This window comes from Crocodylus porosus, unplaced genomic scaffold (assembly GCF_001723895.1).
Source record: "Crocodylus porosus isolate Cpor-Errol unplaced genomic scaffold, CroPor_comp1, whole genome shotgun sequence".
NCBI lineage: Eukaryota > Metazoa > Chordata > Crocodylia > Crocodylidae > Crocodylus > Crocodylus porosus.
In genome coordinates, this window is record NW_017728947.1 from 55,884,094 (window position 1) to 55,901,509 (window position 17,416).

A 17,416-nucleotide genomic window follows, 5' to 3' on the forward strand; every position below is an offset into this window, starting at 1 on the left:
GCTCTGGTGAACAGATGTTCCCCCAGATCCTGATGAGCACCCCTGATAAACTTATAGGTGGCCACCAGATCACCCCTGAGCCTGTGCTTTTCCAGGCTGAATAGCCCCATTACTCACAGCCTCTCACCATAAGGCCTGTTTTCCTGACCTCTGATCACACGCGTGGCTCTTCTCTGGACTTTCTCAAGCTTCTCCACATCCTTTTTGAATTGTGGAGCCCGAAACTGGATGCAGTACTCCAGCTGCGGCCTCACCGAGGCCAAGTACAGTGGGAGAATGACGTCCCGGGATCTGCTTGAGAAGCGTCTATGGATGCAAGCCAGCGTTTTGCTTGCTTTATTAGCCACAGCATCACACTGAAGGCTCATGTTCATCTAGTGGTCAATGATGACCCCCAAGTCCCTTTCATCTGCAGTGCTAACCAGCATAGCACTGCCAAGCCTATAAGCATGGTGCAGGTTTTTCCCCCCAAGGTGGAGCATTTTTCGGTGTTGAACACCATCAGGTTCTCGTCCACCCATTTCATAAGTCTGTCCAGATCCGCCTGGATTGCCCTCCTGTCCTCAGGTGTGGATGCTTTACCCCAGAGTTTGGTGTCATCGGTGAACTTGGCCAGTCCACTTCTGACACCAATATCCACATTATTGATGAAGATGTTAAACAGTATAGGCCCTAGGACAGAGCTTTGAGGGACCCCACTTGTCACAGTGCACCAAGACAATTGGCTCCCGTCGACCACCACCCTCTGGGTACTACCGCGGAGCCGGTTACTCAACTAGCGGATTGTGGTGACATTAAGGCTGCAGTTAGCCAGTTTAACCAAGAGGTGATTGTGTGATACCGGATCCAAGGCTTTTTTAAAGTCCAAATATATAACATCAACCTCTTCCCCCTTGTCCAGGTGATAAGTCACCTGTTCATAAAAGGAAATGAGATTGGTCAAGCAAGACCTACCCACAACAAACCCATGCTGGGTATCCCTCAGGATATTGCTGTCAGCTAGTCTGTTAAGGATGGCCTCCTTGATAATCTTTTCCAAGACCTTCCCCAGGATAGAGGTCAGGCTGATGGGCCTGTAGTTTGCCAGATCTACTTTCCTCTTTTTCTTGAAGATAGGCATGACATCGGCCCTCTTCCAATCTTTGGGCACCTCACCAGAGCGCCAAGAACTCTCAAAGATCCGTGCCAGGGGCTGGGCTATGATGCTCGCCAGCTCCCAGAGTACCCTTGGGTGTAACCCATCAGGGCCGGCTGACTTGAAGGTATCCAGCCTGTCAAGGTATTCCTTCATGAGGTCTGCTTCAATGGAGGGCAAGGAATCTCCCTTGCATGGGCCTCCCTGACCCATAGTGGACAGGGCCGTCCCACGGGGCCAATATAAAACTGATGCAAAGTACCCATTTAGCAAGTTTGCTTTTTCCTGGGCGTCAGTTGTCTGTTTCCCCGTCTGGTTTAGCTGGGGTCCAGTGTTCCCCTTGCTTTTCATCTGGCTCCCCACATATCTAAAAAAGGACTTTTTATTTTCCTTGATATTTGTAGTTAGCTGGAGTTCCATTGCAGCCTTGGCTTTTCTGGTTTGCTCTCTGCAAGTCCGGACTAAAGCAGAGTATTCTTCCTTGGTGGCATTTCCAGTCCTCCATCCTTTGTAGGTCTTCCTTTTAAGATGCAGGAGGTCCGCCAGTTCCCTGGAGAGCCAAGAGCTGTGCCCTTTTGCTGCTTTTCCTCCGAGACGGGATGGACTTTGCTTGTGCATCTAGGATTGCTCCCTTGAGGAGCAACCACACCTCCTGAACTCCCCTCTCCATTGAGTTGTGGCCTTTTAGGGCCTCTCTGACAAGCCTCCTTAGCTTGTCAAAGTCAGCTTTCCTGAAGTCGAGGACTTCTGTATTACTGACTGACTTGCCAGCTTTACGGCAGATGGTGAAGGTGATCAGTTCAGGATCACTGTCACCCAGCTTCTCTTCGATAGTTAGGTTGCCAATTAGGTCATCCCTGGTTGCCAGTACGAGGTCGAGCAGCACTTTACCTCTTGTCGGCCCGCAGACTTCCTGCATCAGATAGAGGTCATCCACACATGAGAGAGAGCTTTGAGAGCAGCTGAACTTAAGAAATCACTTCCATTTGGGAGTGAAATCTCACCAAAAACTGTTTGTTTGATCTGACTGCTGTTAAACTAGAAGCCAGGACCTTGTCCTCTTTGGAAAGAAATGTCAGTTGAAAGCTAATCCAGGTCCTGATCCAAACACCTGCCAAGCTCACCTGTAATATCAGCTGCAGTATTTGTTTAAAATATAAATAGTTTAAATCACAAACAGTTTAAACCATCCTGTTCTGATGCTAAATTAATGGACTTGATGTTTGCTTCATGGGTGGTAAAGATATATAAAGCATTTTCAAATTACTTAGGCTGCATGTGGATAAGTTATTCCTTTTCATATGTCAATGCCAAATAAAGGCAGCAGAGTCGATTTGCACTGTATAGACTGGCTAAATCCAAGACGTATAAGCTTTTGTAAGCCTGCTTACTTCATGTTACTTAGTGACTCCTTTTGGTGTATCAGTGCCAAATAAAGAAAGTTTTCTCCAGCAGATGGCAACATGTCCTTAAAGTCTGAAGGATAGACATTTCTGAGATAAAGACCTGTGCTAGTTTCTTCTGGGTATTATATAAATTATTTGGGGAAAAAAGAAGAAGTTTAATATAGATGCTTGCTTTCTTTTAGAGCATTTAAGTAGGTTTAGGTAGTTTCATTGTTATTCCATTCTCATTTATTTTTATTCAGTCTTAAAACTAATATAAGATTTTGGGTTCTTTTGCCCTACTGAGGACAAAATGCAACCCAGCCAGGTCATGTCTGTTCCTTCCTCAGTGCCATCCCTTTTAATTCCAGGAAAAAATAAAGAGGTGCTTCAACACTAGGACTGGGGTGGATATACTCCAGCACTTTCTCTATGTGCTCCAGAGATGTGAAATTCCTTAAAAATCAGACTCTCCCTAAGTGCAACCCAAGGGTCAGATTTGATCTCCGCTGTTGATGATCTCAAAAAATAATAAAGCCCTATCAATCAATCAAGGGAGATGTTAAGACAAGTAAATATTGAGATTTTCCTTTTATTTTATGTAAATATGTGTGTGCTCATGTGTGTACACGAGCCATCATATATACTCATATTACTTTTGTCTCTGATTCTTCAGAATTACCAGTCAGATATGATGCACAGTAATGGGGGATTGGGCTCAGGATATTTTCTTTTTTAGCTGTCTTTCACATGGTAATTGTGTTTTGTTTTTGTTAACATTATATGATGAAAATTATCATATTGGCATTTTTCAGGAAAGGGGAAGAGGGAGGGGGGCAGAGAGGGCAGAGATATGCAATCAGCTGGCTAACAAGACAACTGATGAATCAGCATTAACCTGCTTAGAACAGTGATTATTGTGGCTGGTGAGGGAGGTACATTTGTTTAAGTTCCTCTCGCATGTGTCCTGGTTTAATCGTCTCAGTTGTCCTGGCAACACTCACCCTCTCAACATCCCTTCTAACCTGCATCCTCTCTTCCTTTGTTTCTCATTTTCTTTCCCAGAATTTCTCACTCATAATTGCACCGTTGAGCTTCTTCACAGGGTTCTAATATACAAGCAGAGTGAACCCTTTGCAAACAAACAGCATTGTGCATGTAATTTCATATGTATTTAGTTTGTTTAAACATAACTAGATAAAGCTGAATACAAACTTTACTCAATAGCTAGTACACTTTTTTATCAGTAGTTTATATGTATTTCTCTCCTCAGAAAAAAGGAACTTTGGGATTTGTTGGGGGGGGTTATTGTTTTTTAATCTGGGCCCATTTACCATATTTTGCATGTATTTCTAGTATGACTTGAATAGTTCACTCACGGTTGTTACAAAAGGCTAAGATTTGGCAGTGAGTGGGCACCTATGAGGTGAAGATATGAGTTAGGACCTTGGCATGACAATTTCCCAAACTTTAAAGCAGCACCTTAGTTGTTAGGTGTGGTTTGTGGCTCCAGCTATGAAGGTAGTTATAATAAACAGGACCTAAGAGGAAAACAAGTATTTTATCTTCATAATAGTTTTTTTAATAATATGATATACACCAGTTTACCTGATATACCATATAGACTAGAGTACTACACTCTTCAGTTATGTAAGTCAAAATATCATTGTGAATCACTATTAACTTTAGTGCAATGATTTTTTCAGCAGAAGCTGCAGCTAATATTCCAGCCAAAGCCAGTACCCATAATACTGGAAAACTTAGTATCTGAAGCCAGTATTTGGTCTATCTGAAATGAACTTAGTCATTTCAGTTCCATTTCTAATAGACAGGTATCCACATCAAAAAAGCTACCCTCATAAGTGGTGCTAACCATATTGTTCTTATTATATGCCAATATTCATAGACGTTGACCCTCCTTTTTCAGGTTCAGTTTTAGGAAAAGCAGATTTTTCCCTAGATATAAGTCCAAAACTACAGGAAAAAAGACCTTGAACGCTATTTTCTTTACAAAATCCCACAGGAGAATCAAATAAGCAGGAAAAAAATGGAAGTGTTAGAAGGACTACAAATACTAGAAAACTGCTCTGATAAATGTTTAGACTCTATCTGAGTATTGCATATACATAAATACTGCAAATACAAAAGTCAGGACTGTTGGGGGTCCAATTATAGTTTGACCCCGCATATGGTCCTTTCAGAGAAAAAAAAAGTAGACTTATAATGAGAACAATACAGTAATTAACATCCTTCAGAGACAGAGTTACCAACTTATCCATGAAGGTGATCTTTGCAGGCCAGGAAGGAATTATGTTAGAAAGGCAGCTTGCACTGCAGCTGTCATAATGTGGCTCTTCACATCTGAAGAGCAGATCAGTCCCTATGGCTGTCAATCCAGTAGCTTTTAGGAACTGAGATAATACTGTCATTGCAAGCACAACCTGTTTCCTGAGTACTGGTTAGTCCTGTTATCTGAATCCTCTGCCTATTGTAGAGCTGTAACTGCATGTTCTGTTGGAAGCTGGAAGCCAGATTGGACATGAGAAAAAAAGTCTGTGGAACAGACCTGTTTGTTTAATTGTTCAGGTTAAAGTTGGCTTACAAATCAGTTAAAAAGGAGAATCAGGCCCCATCCATTGACTTAAGCGTGTCATTTAGTCAATAAAAATCTGTCAAGAAAAGAGGGCTTATGCACAGAAGCAAGTGACTCCTGAAAAGGTGAATGAGAACAAAACCCGAAAGTTTGCTTAAAAATTGTTTTCCAACTATTTAAGTTGGTCTAATAAAACATATCAGATTCACCCAAAGAACCTTATCTGCCAGTGGGAACAAAACGTTTTTTTTCAGTAGTGTGAGTAGTACATCTTTTTACAGGACATCCACAGTGGGATACTTAATAATGTGGGAAACAAACCACTGCCAGGCTGGTCTTATCTCTTCCTGCTGCTGCTCTTAAAGCAGAAGCATTCCTACTCTTCCCTGATTTGCATTTATTTCTTCCTCTTAATGAGAAATAGCATAAAATCTTTCCAAGCTGTACTGTTCTCAGTTAACCCATATGACAAGCAACAATTTGTTGCTTTGCCTGCCCCCTACAACAAAACTATTTCTGCCCATATTCATGTCAGCTGCAGACACACCCAGCACACCTTGCGGTGGGGGATCACGTATATATGTTTGTTCTATTGCTGGGTACCTATGATTCTGTGTTATGGGTAACAGAAACATTGAGATTTTGTCACTACAACCACACTATACCCTCTTCAAAACCTAAAAGATATAGTCAATTATTCTTCATTTTGTTTCTTCCTTATCCTCCATTTATAATTCTACTTTCCCTCTTGCTTTCCCAGTCCTTCCTCTCACATATCATCCGCAAATACACTGCAGAAATACCGTTAAGCCAGTTTGAAAAACACTGCCTTCTAGAAGTGATTGTTCCTGTGCATTCACAGTATCCTGACATAGCTTTCTCATAGTCTGCATCTGAACTAGCATTTTCTTTAAAATTTCCATTCATATAGTAATAGTAGAAGCTGCAATGTAGATCAGCCACTGCCATTTTAGCTACCTTGCCAGTAAACCAAACCCTGCTCAGATCATAGCAGTAGCCTGTCTGTACTAATGCTCCTATTAATGCTACAACTGCAAAAAAATTGCTATGCTGGTGTGAATGCATTGGTGGGAGATTTGAAAAAAATGCTAGCATAAAGAAGGCCACCGTGTTCACTACTGTTTCCAGGAAGTTTATCCCAAGTATTGTAACAAACTAGTGCAGTCCACCATATAAAACACCTAGAGCAGCTGCTCCTTGTGGATGCAAGTTCAAGGGCTTCCAGTTGATGCCTATTTTTAACATTGTTTTGCATAGTGCTGGCAGTGCCCCAGCACCTCTTCTGCTGAAAGGCTGCAGAAGGAGTCAGTGTATTATGCTGGTGGCAGTCTGCCCTGCAGTCTATGTATTCAAATCCCACAGCAGAAATTAATCCCATATTCAAGTTTGAGATTGCCATAGAGGTAAAATATGCAGCTTGAGGTTTTGCTTATATTAGAGCTTCCCCTGGAAAAAAAAAAAATCTCAATATTCATATGGCTTTTTCAGCTCCCCTGGAGGTGTAACACTAGAGGACAAGGGTTAATAAGATGCTGCCAATCATCTGTCTTTGCACTGTGGTGTCCTCTACCCTCTTTGTGTTTGTTCAGTTGTTTTTCTTTAGATTGCAACATTTTCCTGCCTTCTCTGTTTAGAAGTACTTAGCATATTGCAGGCACTAAGGGAAATGAATAAAAAAAATGGTAAAAAGGAAACCAGATTGGAAATCCCTGTATGTATGAAAATATTTTTGCCAGATCACAGTAATAATTTCAACTGTGTTAAGGGCTGGAATTGTTGGGTGTGACTGCATAAGGTCATATAATAAGAAAGGTGACATTCTCTGTCTCTCATCCACTTTCTGTGCAGCCATGCACAATTTAACAAAATCGCTGCTCCTATTTCTGCCTGGAAATTTTTGCCAGATTAAACAGATTTTCTCTGTTGGGACTCCCCATATTGATCTTAGAAGTACAATATCAGTGTTTCTTTAATGAAAAAAATAAATAGTTTACAGGACTGTGCAGAGGCTGGATTTCTTAGCTGTGTTTGTATAATAAGCTGACCCAGCTCTCACCCACTGACTCCTCAATTTACATCTTCACTGACTGCCTGTCTCACATACATACCAGCCCAGTCTGTAGCTCCTTTACTATTCATTCCACCCAGGAAAAGCACACACCAACTGCAGAGACTTCCTCAGCTTGACAAAGGGTTTTTAAACCCCAAAACTTGCCATTTTTTTCCCCCAACTATTTAAGTTGGTCTAATAAAAGATATCAGATTCACCCAAAGAACCTGGTCTGCTTATAATAGGGGGAAACTCTTAGGTGCTACCAATAATAACAACAATGCCAATTATAAGTAACGAGCAATAATCATTATGAAATTGATAGGGTATGACAAAACCTTTTGCCTGTAGGTGAGTGATTTGAATCCAGGTCAAGTAAGTAGTAATTGAAAGTCATTACTGTCTTCTGGCTGTTCACTGGCCTGAGAAATAGCAGTTTTCTGGTATGCCTTTATTTCGCATACCATGTCTTTGTTGGCAGCCCGAGCAGGAGGAGTAAATGTCAAAGTGGTGCTGGGGACTGAACTCCCTATTCATTCTCCTTCACAACAAACCCAGGCAAATCCAGGAGATCTGGAATAGAAATTCAATAGACCAGTCTAATCTAAACTGATCAAATTGGATACTACATCCATCCAGGTCTATCTTAAACCTGGTTCTACCATTTTGAGACTGCTCTATGTGCACTGAACGTCTGTTCAGTTACAGGTGTAGCCCTGTTTCCGATCATCACTTATGCCAGTTTTTGTGTAATTTCTGGACCTGGTGAAACTTACACTGTTACTGCTTAGGCTGTACCTGTTCTGTGAAAAGAGTGCTGCAAGGCCCCAGGCCAGCACCTTCACCAGCACTAATCACATGGAAACCATAAGGGAAAGAAAGAAGAAAAGGTGGAGAGTGAGGTTTGCAGATCAAGTTTACCAAGACATCTAAGAAGCTGAATCAGGTTGCAGGGAGCAGAGGCTGGGCTATGCAAATCAGGCTTCAGTAAACCATGACAGGTGTGGAAGTTAAGAGCTGTATTAGTTTAAAGAGAGGGGGGTGGGGTCTACCTATCAGTGCACGGAGTTTGCTGTGGCTGCTGCTATTTCAGCTCGGAGACACTTGGAGGGATGGTGCTCTAGAGGAGCCGCCACTATGTGTGGGGCTATAGTGGTTGAGCCTTGCTCCTTACCTAATCTGTTTTTCTGCCGCTACTTGTGGCTTTTATAGCCCAAGTTTTGTTTTGTGTCTGTAAAATTGCAGCTTCTGCCTTCCTAATTCACCAAACATTTGGAGAAGGAAAAGCAGAGCTTTTCCCCTCTTCTCAAGCCATGCCTCCCCAGGAGCTGCTGGATTATTCACCTGCCCTGAGGAGAAGGAGGAGAAGTACCCCAAGGGGAAGTGGCTCAGAGCTGGGCATTAAATGTGTCCTAGTAGGTGATGGTGCTGTGGGAAAGACCAGCCTGATTATCAGCTACACAAAAAATGGATATCCAGATGAGTACCAGCCAACTGCCTTGGACACCTTTTCAGGTAAGAACCAGGTACCCCTGAGGATTTCTCGCTGACAGTATCCTTTTTGGTTTTTTGTTTTTTGTTTTTGTTTTTTTCTTCTGTGTCTTCTTACTGGCATAATAGCCTTGTCTACACTTGAAACAAGTTCTCAAGGGGAAAGACACATTTCCAAAGGGCACAGTTCCAACAGTCATGGGGACTCTAGGACAGAGAGACTACCTTTTTAATTTTAAATACTAGGCTATGTCACCCTGTTCAAACCCAGTATAGTCAACATGGTACTTAAAACAGCAGCAGGAGCCATCAGTCTGGCTACTTGTTGAGGCTCCTAAATCTAAACATTAGAGGAACTGAATGGTATCAGCAAAAAATTTTGCAATGCTTCCCTGTTGCAGGCAAAGTTTTTAATGGAAGCATTGAAGAGGAGGCTGTAAAGAGAAACCGGTTTTGTTTCTCATGCACAACTAGGGAGTCAACCTTCCTGCTTGGCTAGAGCTGAGAGACCTACAGAACAAAATCTGTGTTCTGCTGGAGTCTGTGAAATAGTGGGGAGAGTTTTGTCTTTGGGTTAACTGGCCTAGCTGCTGCTTGGCTTAGGATAGAGGGAGAGGGACAGCCTTGCAGAGTGTTGTTATTGAAGAATATATTGTATATATTCATGATCCATGATGGTACTAAACTCCTTTGGGTAAAAAACCTTGCTTCATAAAGTCTATTGAAAAAAATCTTACTGGCTTCAACAGGGTCAGAAGTTCACATTTCTATAATGCCCCTCATCACTGCACTATTTGAGTGTTTTTTATGAATATGTACACTGAGACAGTCTTCAGAAAAAGTAACTGCTGTGCCCTAGTGAGGGAATCTAGGGGAAGGAATGGCCCTCTGTTTGTATCTGTGGTTAGGGATGAGATCCCTAAGAAGAGGTAGCAGGATAGATTCATCTTATCAAAGTTGTGCAATTTAAGCTTGATATATTGGAGAGCTGTATGGGAACAGCTATTAGGAATTCATGGGTGGTTCTTTCCCTGGTGATATAAGATTCCAGGAGAGAGAGATTTGTATGTAAATCCCTGGAGTCCAAAAGAGCATGGGGAAATCTCTGACTACTTGCCCTGGGGTAAGGAGGTTGAATTGGAGACTGAAACCTGAGGGCTCTCCCTTCTTATGCTTTGTCTTCATTAACATAAATAATTGAGCACATAAATAAGCACTGTCTGCTAAAAGTTTGCTTTGCATATAAGAAGAAGCCTTGCATATTAGAAGACCCCCCCCTGTGTTTGGTGATGGCTGTCTGGAAACAGCTCTGCAGATACCATCCTGGCTCCTGGAGGGAGAGAAGGATAATATGTTATCTCCCTACTTAACTTGTGCATTCTTCTGTACTTTGAGTTGTCACTTACTAACCCTAATCCAGCCTCTGACCTTCTGCTCCGCCAGTTTGTGCTGTGGGCCCTATCAATCCAAAGTTAAGCAGAACTCAGGCCAGGAACAGTCTTGGGAGACTAGCTCCTTTTAAGTCTCTTTCTAAAGGAGACTTTGCCTTCAACCTAATAAAGAGAGGGTAACACTGTAATAATTTTGGAAAACACTTTCAAAGTTATTGACATTAAGGAGACTGGGTTTCAGTAACTTTTAGTGGGGCTTAGTAATGGCCTCAGGCACTTAGGAGTCTACAATAGGGGTTTCTACCAGCACAGTTAAGCCATTCAAGGGTGTGAATAGGTGTGATCTGATAGACTTGGCTGTACTGGCAAAAGCCCCTAAGGTGCTCTCTTGCTAAGGTTCCTCTCTTACTGTTAATACTGGTATAATGCCCATTTTTCCAGATATAGCTGCAGCCATACTGGGAGTGCTCTGCCTCCATATAGGATCGTATACCAATCTATCAGAAAAGTGCCCCCGACATAGGCATTGAGTCACTCTTGAAAACAGGGCTTAGGCTTCTAAATCATTTAAACACTTCAGAAAATGTCAGCCCTTTTGCTGTATGACCATCTTTTATCAATGGTTAAAAATAAAGTCCTGATGCAGACAGGGCTTGCGTGTGTTTTAAAGTTAGTTGATGAAGAATTTTTTTCTTTAATATTGAGCTCTTGCCTCTCTTGTTACTTTCTTGGTAGATAAGGTCTAGAAGATTTTTTTTTTTTTAATAATCCTGCTTGTTTTACACTTCTAGTTTTTCTAGAAGTCAATTAAAGTCTCTGTTTCAAACTGATGGCAGAAGGTCACGAAAGATGTCCTTTTGCCAAAATGGTCATTGCCACTGGCACTGAGTAGAGGAGTTGGAAGACAGACTCAAAATACCTTCTCTGCTATTGAGCTCTCAGTTGTCTAGACTCCCATAAATAACATCATTTTATGAGCTCTTCAGTCATCAGAATCGAGCAAAGTGGGATCAAACTTTTAACATATTTCAAAAAGTAAAAAGGTAGAAACAAGCTCTTAAAATGCATTCTTTTTCTGATCTCCTTTTATCTGCTGTAAAGAAGCACAAAGTGGCATGAGCACAGCTCTTTCTTTAGCCTGACAGTTCTAAGCTAGAGACAAGCTCAGTTCAGGTTTGGCTGTGGACTGTGGATAAGGGAGCAAGGTAACTGTTGTCCCTCTGCTCCCACAATACCAATATGGTCAGTTTAGGAGACTGGAAGTATCATTAGACATTTCTAGTGACTGTATCAGTATCTTCTAAAGCAGGGGTTGGCCGGATGCAGCCCACCAGGCTGTCTTATCTGGCCTGTGAGGCCCCTAAAAACTTTAGAAAATGAATATTAATCTGCCCCTGGCTGCCTGTCATGTGGCCCTCAATGGCTTGCCAAAACTCAGTAAGCAGCCCTCTGCCCAAAATAATTGCCCACCCCTGTTCTAAAGGCATGAAGGCAGGGACAACCGTAGCTCAAAGGATCTAGTTGCCCTACCTATATGTGAAGCAGACCTAACTGTCCACAACTTCAAAGTCAGAGAGAGACCTGCAGGGGACTGGCATCCATGACAATCGAGACTTTTTTTTTTTTACTCTTGGGTGTCACCTTTTGCCTACACTGGATCTAGATCTTAACTCTGCAGCTTGTTCCCATCTCTAGTTCTAAATGATAGACCACAAAGCCAACAGCAGTTGGGGAGAGTGATTTAGTACAAAAGATGAGTATTTAAATACCTGGGTAATGCTAAGAAACAGGGCTGCTACCCAGCCACTGTCTCTGTCCCACCTTCTGCCAGGTGTCACATTGAGCTAGATCAGCAGTGAAACATACACCCTGTGACCTTTACTCAGCAGACTTTCCTGTTCTGCCTGCTCTTTCTTTTGTACTGAACCCTGGTATCTTTCCACAGGTGTGTATGCTGCAATAGTGTGAGGCCAGCATTTTGGTAGAAGTCAAGTTGTAAGCATGGCTTGTGCTAGCAGGGGGGAACTTCCTCAGGCCAGCACTGTAGCTTATGTGGTACCTTTCTTCTGAGGATCACTAAATGTTTCCCCATGTGTCACTTGCCTCCCTCAATACCCCTGGTAGGTGGTGAAGAAATAATATACTAAAAGAGAAGTACCCAGCGCCTTGAAAGATCAAGTCAGAATCTGAACAGTTCCTTTGATCAGGAACAGTTTCTCTTCCTCCCCTGTGGCAAAAATGTGGCAACAACTTGACTGTCCTCTAGTCATAAGGAAACTATAGCTTCTCATAGCCTGGTAGGAAAGAACTGTGGTCATGCCTTCCTCCTTTTTCCCCATCCCTCTTCATTCTTGCTGCGGGGGGGAGAAGTCTTGTATTCAAAAGCTTGTCTAACTTTATCCCAGCAATATAGTTGGTTCAGTAAAAGATATGGCCTTAAATCCTTCCCCCTCACAGTTCATTATTTTGTCTTTCATTTGCTTTTTCTTTGACAGTCTTCTGTCAGTAACAAAGATCTTTCTTCTCCCCAAGAGTATGCATGAGGTCAGTTGTTTCTGACACCTATAGCTAATAACCTGAAGAGTAACAAAAGATGGTTCTTTAAGGAAACAAAAGCAAAGTCCTCCAACAAAGTGGATGACTGCTAACCTGTGCCCACTGTCACCTTAGCACAGGAAGTCTGCTTTCCTTTGTCAGGCCAATGCTATTTTCACATTCTGTCAAGACTCTAATAATGTATACTTTTCCACTCGCTCCCCTTCTATAAAGTTGCTCTTGGTTCCAGCCTCCTGTCATTTTGTGTTGTCTGAACTGTTAAATAGTCAGACAGTTTAACTCTGAATTTCCATTGGAAGGACACACACGACCTAATTTAAGGCAGCAGGGGCTTGTTAAGGCTTCCTTTGACTAGGGAACAATAATACAAGTACAAAAGTTGTTTGTCTAACTTACCACTGACATCTTCACTGGTGGTAGAAATGGTGGCAGCTATCGCTTCTTGGCCTTTTGGCTCAGATCAAGTGTAGACTAGAGGTGATGAGAACACGCAAACTCTATAAAGACATAAGGACTTGGGGTGCAGATAGGCCCTGGAAAAATTTCTGGAGGAACTGTGACACAATTATTTCCTTTTTAAGCACCTGTTTGACAGTTGTTCTCATGTCTGTTGCTTTCCTCAGCCGGGGTGGTGTATATACAGCATCTCTATAAAGACTTTTGAAAAAAGTCCAATCTCTGGTCCAAGGGATGGATGACTTGAGAAGCCAGTAAGGGCAGATCACTATGAGTCCGTAAGAGAAGCTCACAGATCATGTCCTTCCCTGATTTGTTGTTTTAAAGTGTGGGAGAAAAACATTAAATTGTGGCTTGGGTAATGTTTGACTAAAGGCCATCCCTAGAGAAGGCACTTGTATCTGAATGTTCTGGAAAAAACTCCCGTAAGATGTTGAAACAATCAAAGAAGAAACTGTCCTTTGCTTAAACCACTGCAGGTTTCCCAATGGTCTCTGCCTGATAGGACAAGCTATGGGTAGTATTGGGTTTTTTTTGGTTTTTTGTGAGAGTTTTTATGATAGGTTGAACATGTGCAATAACACAGAGTGACTTACTATAAGATGGATCCAGTTTGATAATTCAGTGGGACAAAACAGAAGCTGGGAGGGAGGAACTGATGCATGTGGATCAGAGACTTAAGTGCATGCTCATCCCCCTTCTCTCTCCTCTCTCACAGTGCAGGTCTTGGTAGATGGAGCCCCTGTTCGGATCCAGCTCTGGGATACAGCTGGACAGGTGAGATCATTAAGCTAAACTGAGGGGAAAACCAATGCCTGGAGATCTGACAAGTGTGTAAAACAGGACTTCTTATTAGCAGGTCTTGTGGGAAGGATTGTGTGCAGATTTGAAAGAAGGACATGTACGAGTACGGACATCATCATCAAACCAAATCAGAGTTTCTTGTCCCTGAGCCTTGGTCCTCAAATGATGTAGAAGTGACATGAAGGGACCACGATCCCATCAGAATAGATCTGTTTTCCTAGAGTTTAGGCAAAATCTTAAAAGTAGCTGCACACAGCCTGTCAATCCCCCACAATAGATACTGACCTCAGCCTGACACAGGGGATGTACTTTTATAAATGTCACCATGCCACTGGAGCATGCATATGGTAAAGGGCCTTCCAGGGGAGGGGTGCTCTTTGGAGAGCTGCTTTATACAAGATAAGCTCTTCTCAGTGATGAGCGAAGAAATCTGGCCCCAAGTGAATGCTTATCATGTCTTGCTATATCTGTCATTTCTGAGATGCTGAGAGCATATTCCTAGCATGAAGGAGTTACTGCAGTTTCTTACTGTGAGGGTTCCTTCATCTTCTCTCCCTCTTCCCCTGTAGGAAGACTTCGATTGCCTCCGCTCACTCTGTTATTCTGACACAGATGTCTTCCTTGTCTGCTTCAGCGTGGTGAACCCCAGCTCCTTCCAAAACATTACTGAGAAATGGATCCCTGAGATACGGACTCATAACCCAGGGGCCCCGGTTCTGCTAGTGGGGACACAAGCTGACTTGCGGGATGACGTGAATGTCCTGATCAGCCTGGACCGCTACCATGGAAAGCCTGTGCCCAAGCCTCAGGCTGAAGGCCTGGCTGAGAAAATCCGGGCTGAGGCCTATGTGGAGTGCTCAGCTCTGACCCAAAAGAACCTGAAAGAAGTCTTTGACACAGCCATTGTGAGTGCTGTTGAGTACAAAGCGCAGCAGGAAAAGAAAATGACGGCCAAAGGGATCAAAACCCTCTCCAAGTGCCGCTGGAAGAAATTCTTCTGCTTTGTCTGAAGCTAATTTGACGGGGGGGGGGAACACCATGCCAGCATTTAGCTCTATACCTTGGAGTGACTGGTCCTATGGCTCCAGCAAGGAAGGGGCTATGAGCTCCTGAAACTGGGAAGCCTGGGTCTTGCTGGGTGTCAGCATGCCATGCCTAGGAAACATGAAATGGACTTCATTGCACCAGGCTATTGAATGGTCCATGCAGCGTTAAGCAGCTGGAAGATATGCTTGTGGTGCCCCAGATCAATGGGAGCTTTTAATACACTAAGATTCAGGGCTACCAAGTGAGCAGACTCTATGATGTCTGGTGTAACCAATTTTCTTGCCTGAAACTACCTAAAAGTCCTGTCCCAGCATTGTCTAACTCTGGTTTAATACCTAGGCTTTTTCTACTTCAGCTGTTCTAAAGTCTTGGTTGAGAATAGGGTGAGGACTTCTTGGAAGACCACAAGGCGGGCTGATGAGTCTAAAAAATAGATCTTTAGATTTCCCCTCTGGTTCTGATTCCTAAAGAAGATGGTGTTGTCTAGATGCAATAAAATAGTGCTCTTTTTATAGACCCTTTACCAGAGATTTCAAGTACCTTTCAAGAGGGATTACACCTGAAGTATATCCCAGAAAAAGCTTAAGGGGAAGCACCCTACTAGCCATATTAATCCATAAAGGGGCTCCCTGGCACAGTACATTGTAGAGCTACAACCACATGTTTAAAGTTAACACTAATTAGGGCCCCTCCCCTGTTTGAGATGTCCTTTTGCTTGATGTACAGAGAAGCCCAAAGACAGTGGTATGATATGAGGAGCTTGAAATGCAGCAGGGAAGTGGAACATGGGCAGGAAGAAGGGAGAAGCAGGTAGTGGGAGAAGCTTGTAGCGGAAGGAAAAGAGAAATGTGATGCAAAGGAGAGAGGAAAGGGAATGTAGGAAGGAAGCAAAAGAGAAAGGAAAGGAGGAAATGGGAAGGGAATGAGGAGGAACTAGGAAGGAAGTTCTTATCCTGTGATTGTAGTTGTGAGATGTAAATAAGGGATTCTTTTGAGCAATAACAAGAAGGTGAGGTCATTAGCAATTTTTTCTCTTCCTGCCCCCCCACCCCCGGCCAAGATATCATTAGTGCCTTGGGCTCAATCTCCAGTGGGCATACTGGAGGTAGGGGCAGGGGAGAGGGGACAGTTTCTTTTCAAATCAAATCCTTAATTTGGGTACTGTGCAAAAGAGCAAGGAAGTATGCAGTTTACCTTGTTCAAGCCCTGGCCCTTGAGGCTGCAGAATGAGAGCTGAGGTGTATAGCTCCTCTTCTCTCCTGCTGCTTTCTTACAAGTCGCACTGAAGAAGGTAACCTATTAGGTTCTGACCACATGAAGAGATCCATGGTATCTGCTCTCTGACCTGCCCTGGGAAGGAGCCTGTTCTGTCTCTGCCCCTGCTCCCCTTATAGCAGAGCTTGGGCTCCTAATGAGTTATTCACAATTCTCATTATTGAGCTTTTCTCCATGTCTAAAAAGTCTTTCATAAAGACATTTCACTCCAGTTCATGTGACGGACTATGTCAGACCTACCTAGCAATGGATCCCAGCATGAGACCGCAAGCCATCTTTCTTTGGGCACTCATTTGTGTGTTCTGTCTCTGGAAATATTGTGTTTAATTACTTTAGCTAGTCAATAGAGCCCAGAGTGGGGCCCTGATCTAAATGCTATGCATACAGGTCTTTGACAGTTTCCCTAATCACAGAGGTACAGTATATGAAAGAGCCAAGCTCTGAACGTGCAATGCTAAGTCGTTCAGCTCAGGATGGAGTACTACCTGTTGAGGCCTATAGTATGCTTGGGTTGCATCCTTCTGTTAAAGATGAGGGTGGCTGCAGTTGTTCCATGTCGTACAAACTTGCCACTGTACCCATCCCTAGACCTGCAAAGCTTGGGCATCTCTGCCCTTGTAAATGAACATGCCCCCACTGGTGCTAAAGCTTAAATTAATTCAATTGGATCAAGTTAAGCTGTGCCAGGCTCCAGACAATGCAGATCAGCAGCTGGAACTGAAGAAGTGCCCTGGCATGTATTGCCATTATGCATCCTTGGGCAAGACACTGTAAATTGAACATCGTTCTTAGTCACTGATGTACTGCTGTGGGTATTTCTGTACTGTGTGGGGCAACATTGCTGTCCCTCTAGTTCAGTTTGTATATTGGGTCTTTATGCATTTCCATACTCTGTGAGCACAAGCACCAAGATGTGGGCTGGCAACAACCTCGCCTTTACCATTGGACATGATCCTCAGGATGACATCTGCAGGATCACCTGGGGAGCAATAGATTTCTCTCATTCCTCAGTGTGGAAAAGGTGTGGGGAGGGGAGCAGGCATTGCCCTGTAGTACCTCTACATAGTCCAGGAGTTGCTTTGTCTCAGGAAAGAAGCTGTACTGATAAAGAGCTGCTTTCTTCCACCAGTGACTGTCTATCTAACGTTTATTCAAATAAAATGGTTCTATTTAAGTATGGCTGAAGTCTGCTCCTAATTTCACTAGTGGTAA

General features: G+C 43.1%; 1 protein-coding gene across 1 annotated transcript; it reads left to right on the plus strand.

Annotated features, from left to right (window-relative positions):
* Positions 1-8,483: 8,483 nt before the first annotated feature.
* Positions 8,484-14,916, plus strand: RHOV (ras homolog family member V). The gene is made up of 3 exons (XM_019552328.1): positions 8,484-8,699; positions 13,797-13,855; positions 14,452-14,916. Exons 1-3 carry the CDS (start codon positions 8,498-8,500, stop codon positions 14,890-14,892), a joined length of 702 nt encoding a protein of 233 aa, XP_019407873.1. The 5' UTR covers positions 8,484-8,497; the 3' UTR covers positions 14,893-14,916.
* The last annotated feature ends 2,500 nt before the right edge of the window (positions 14,917-17,416 follow it).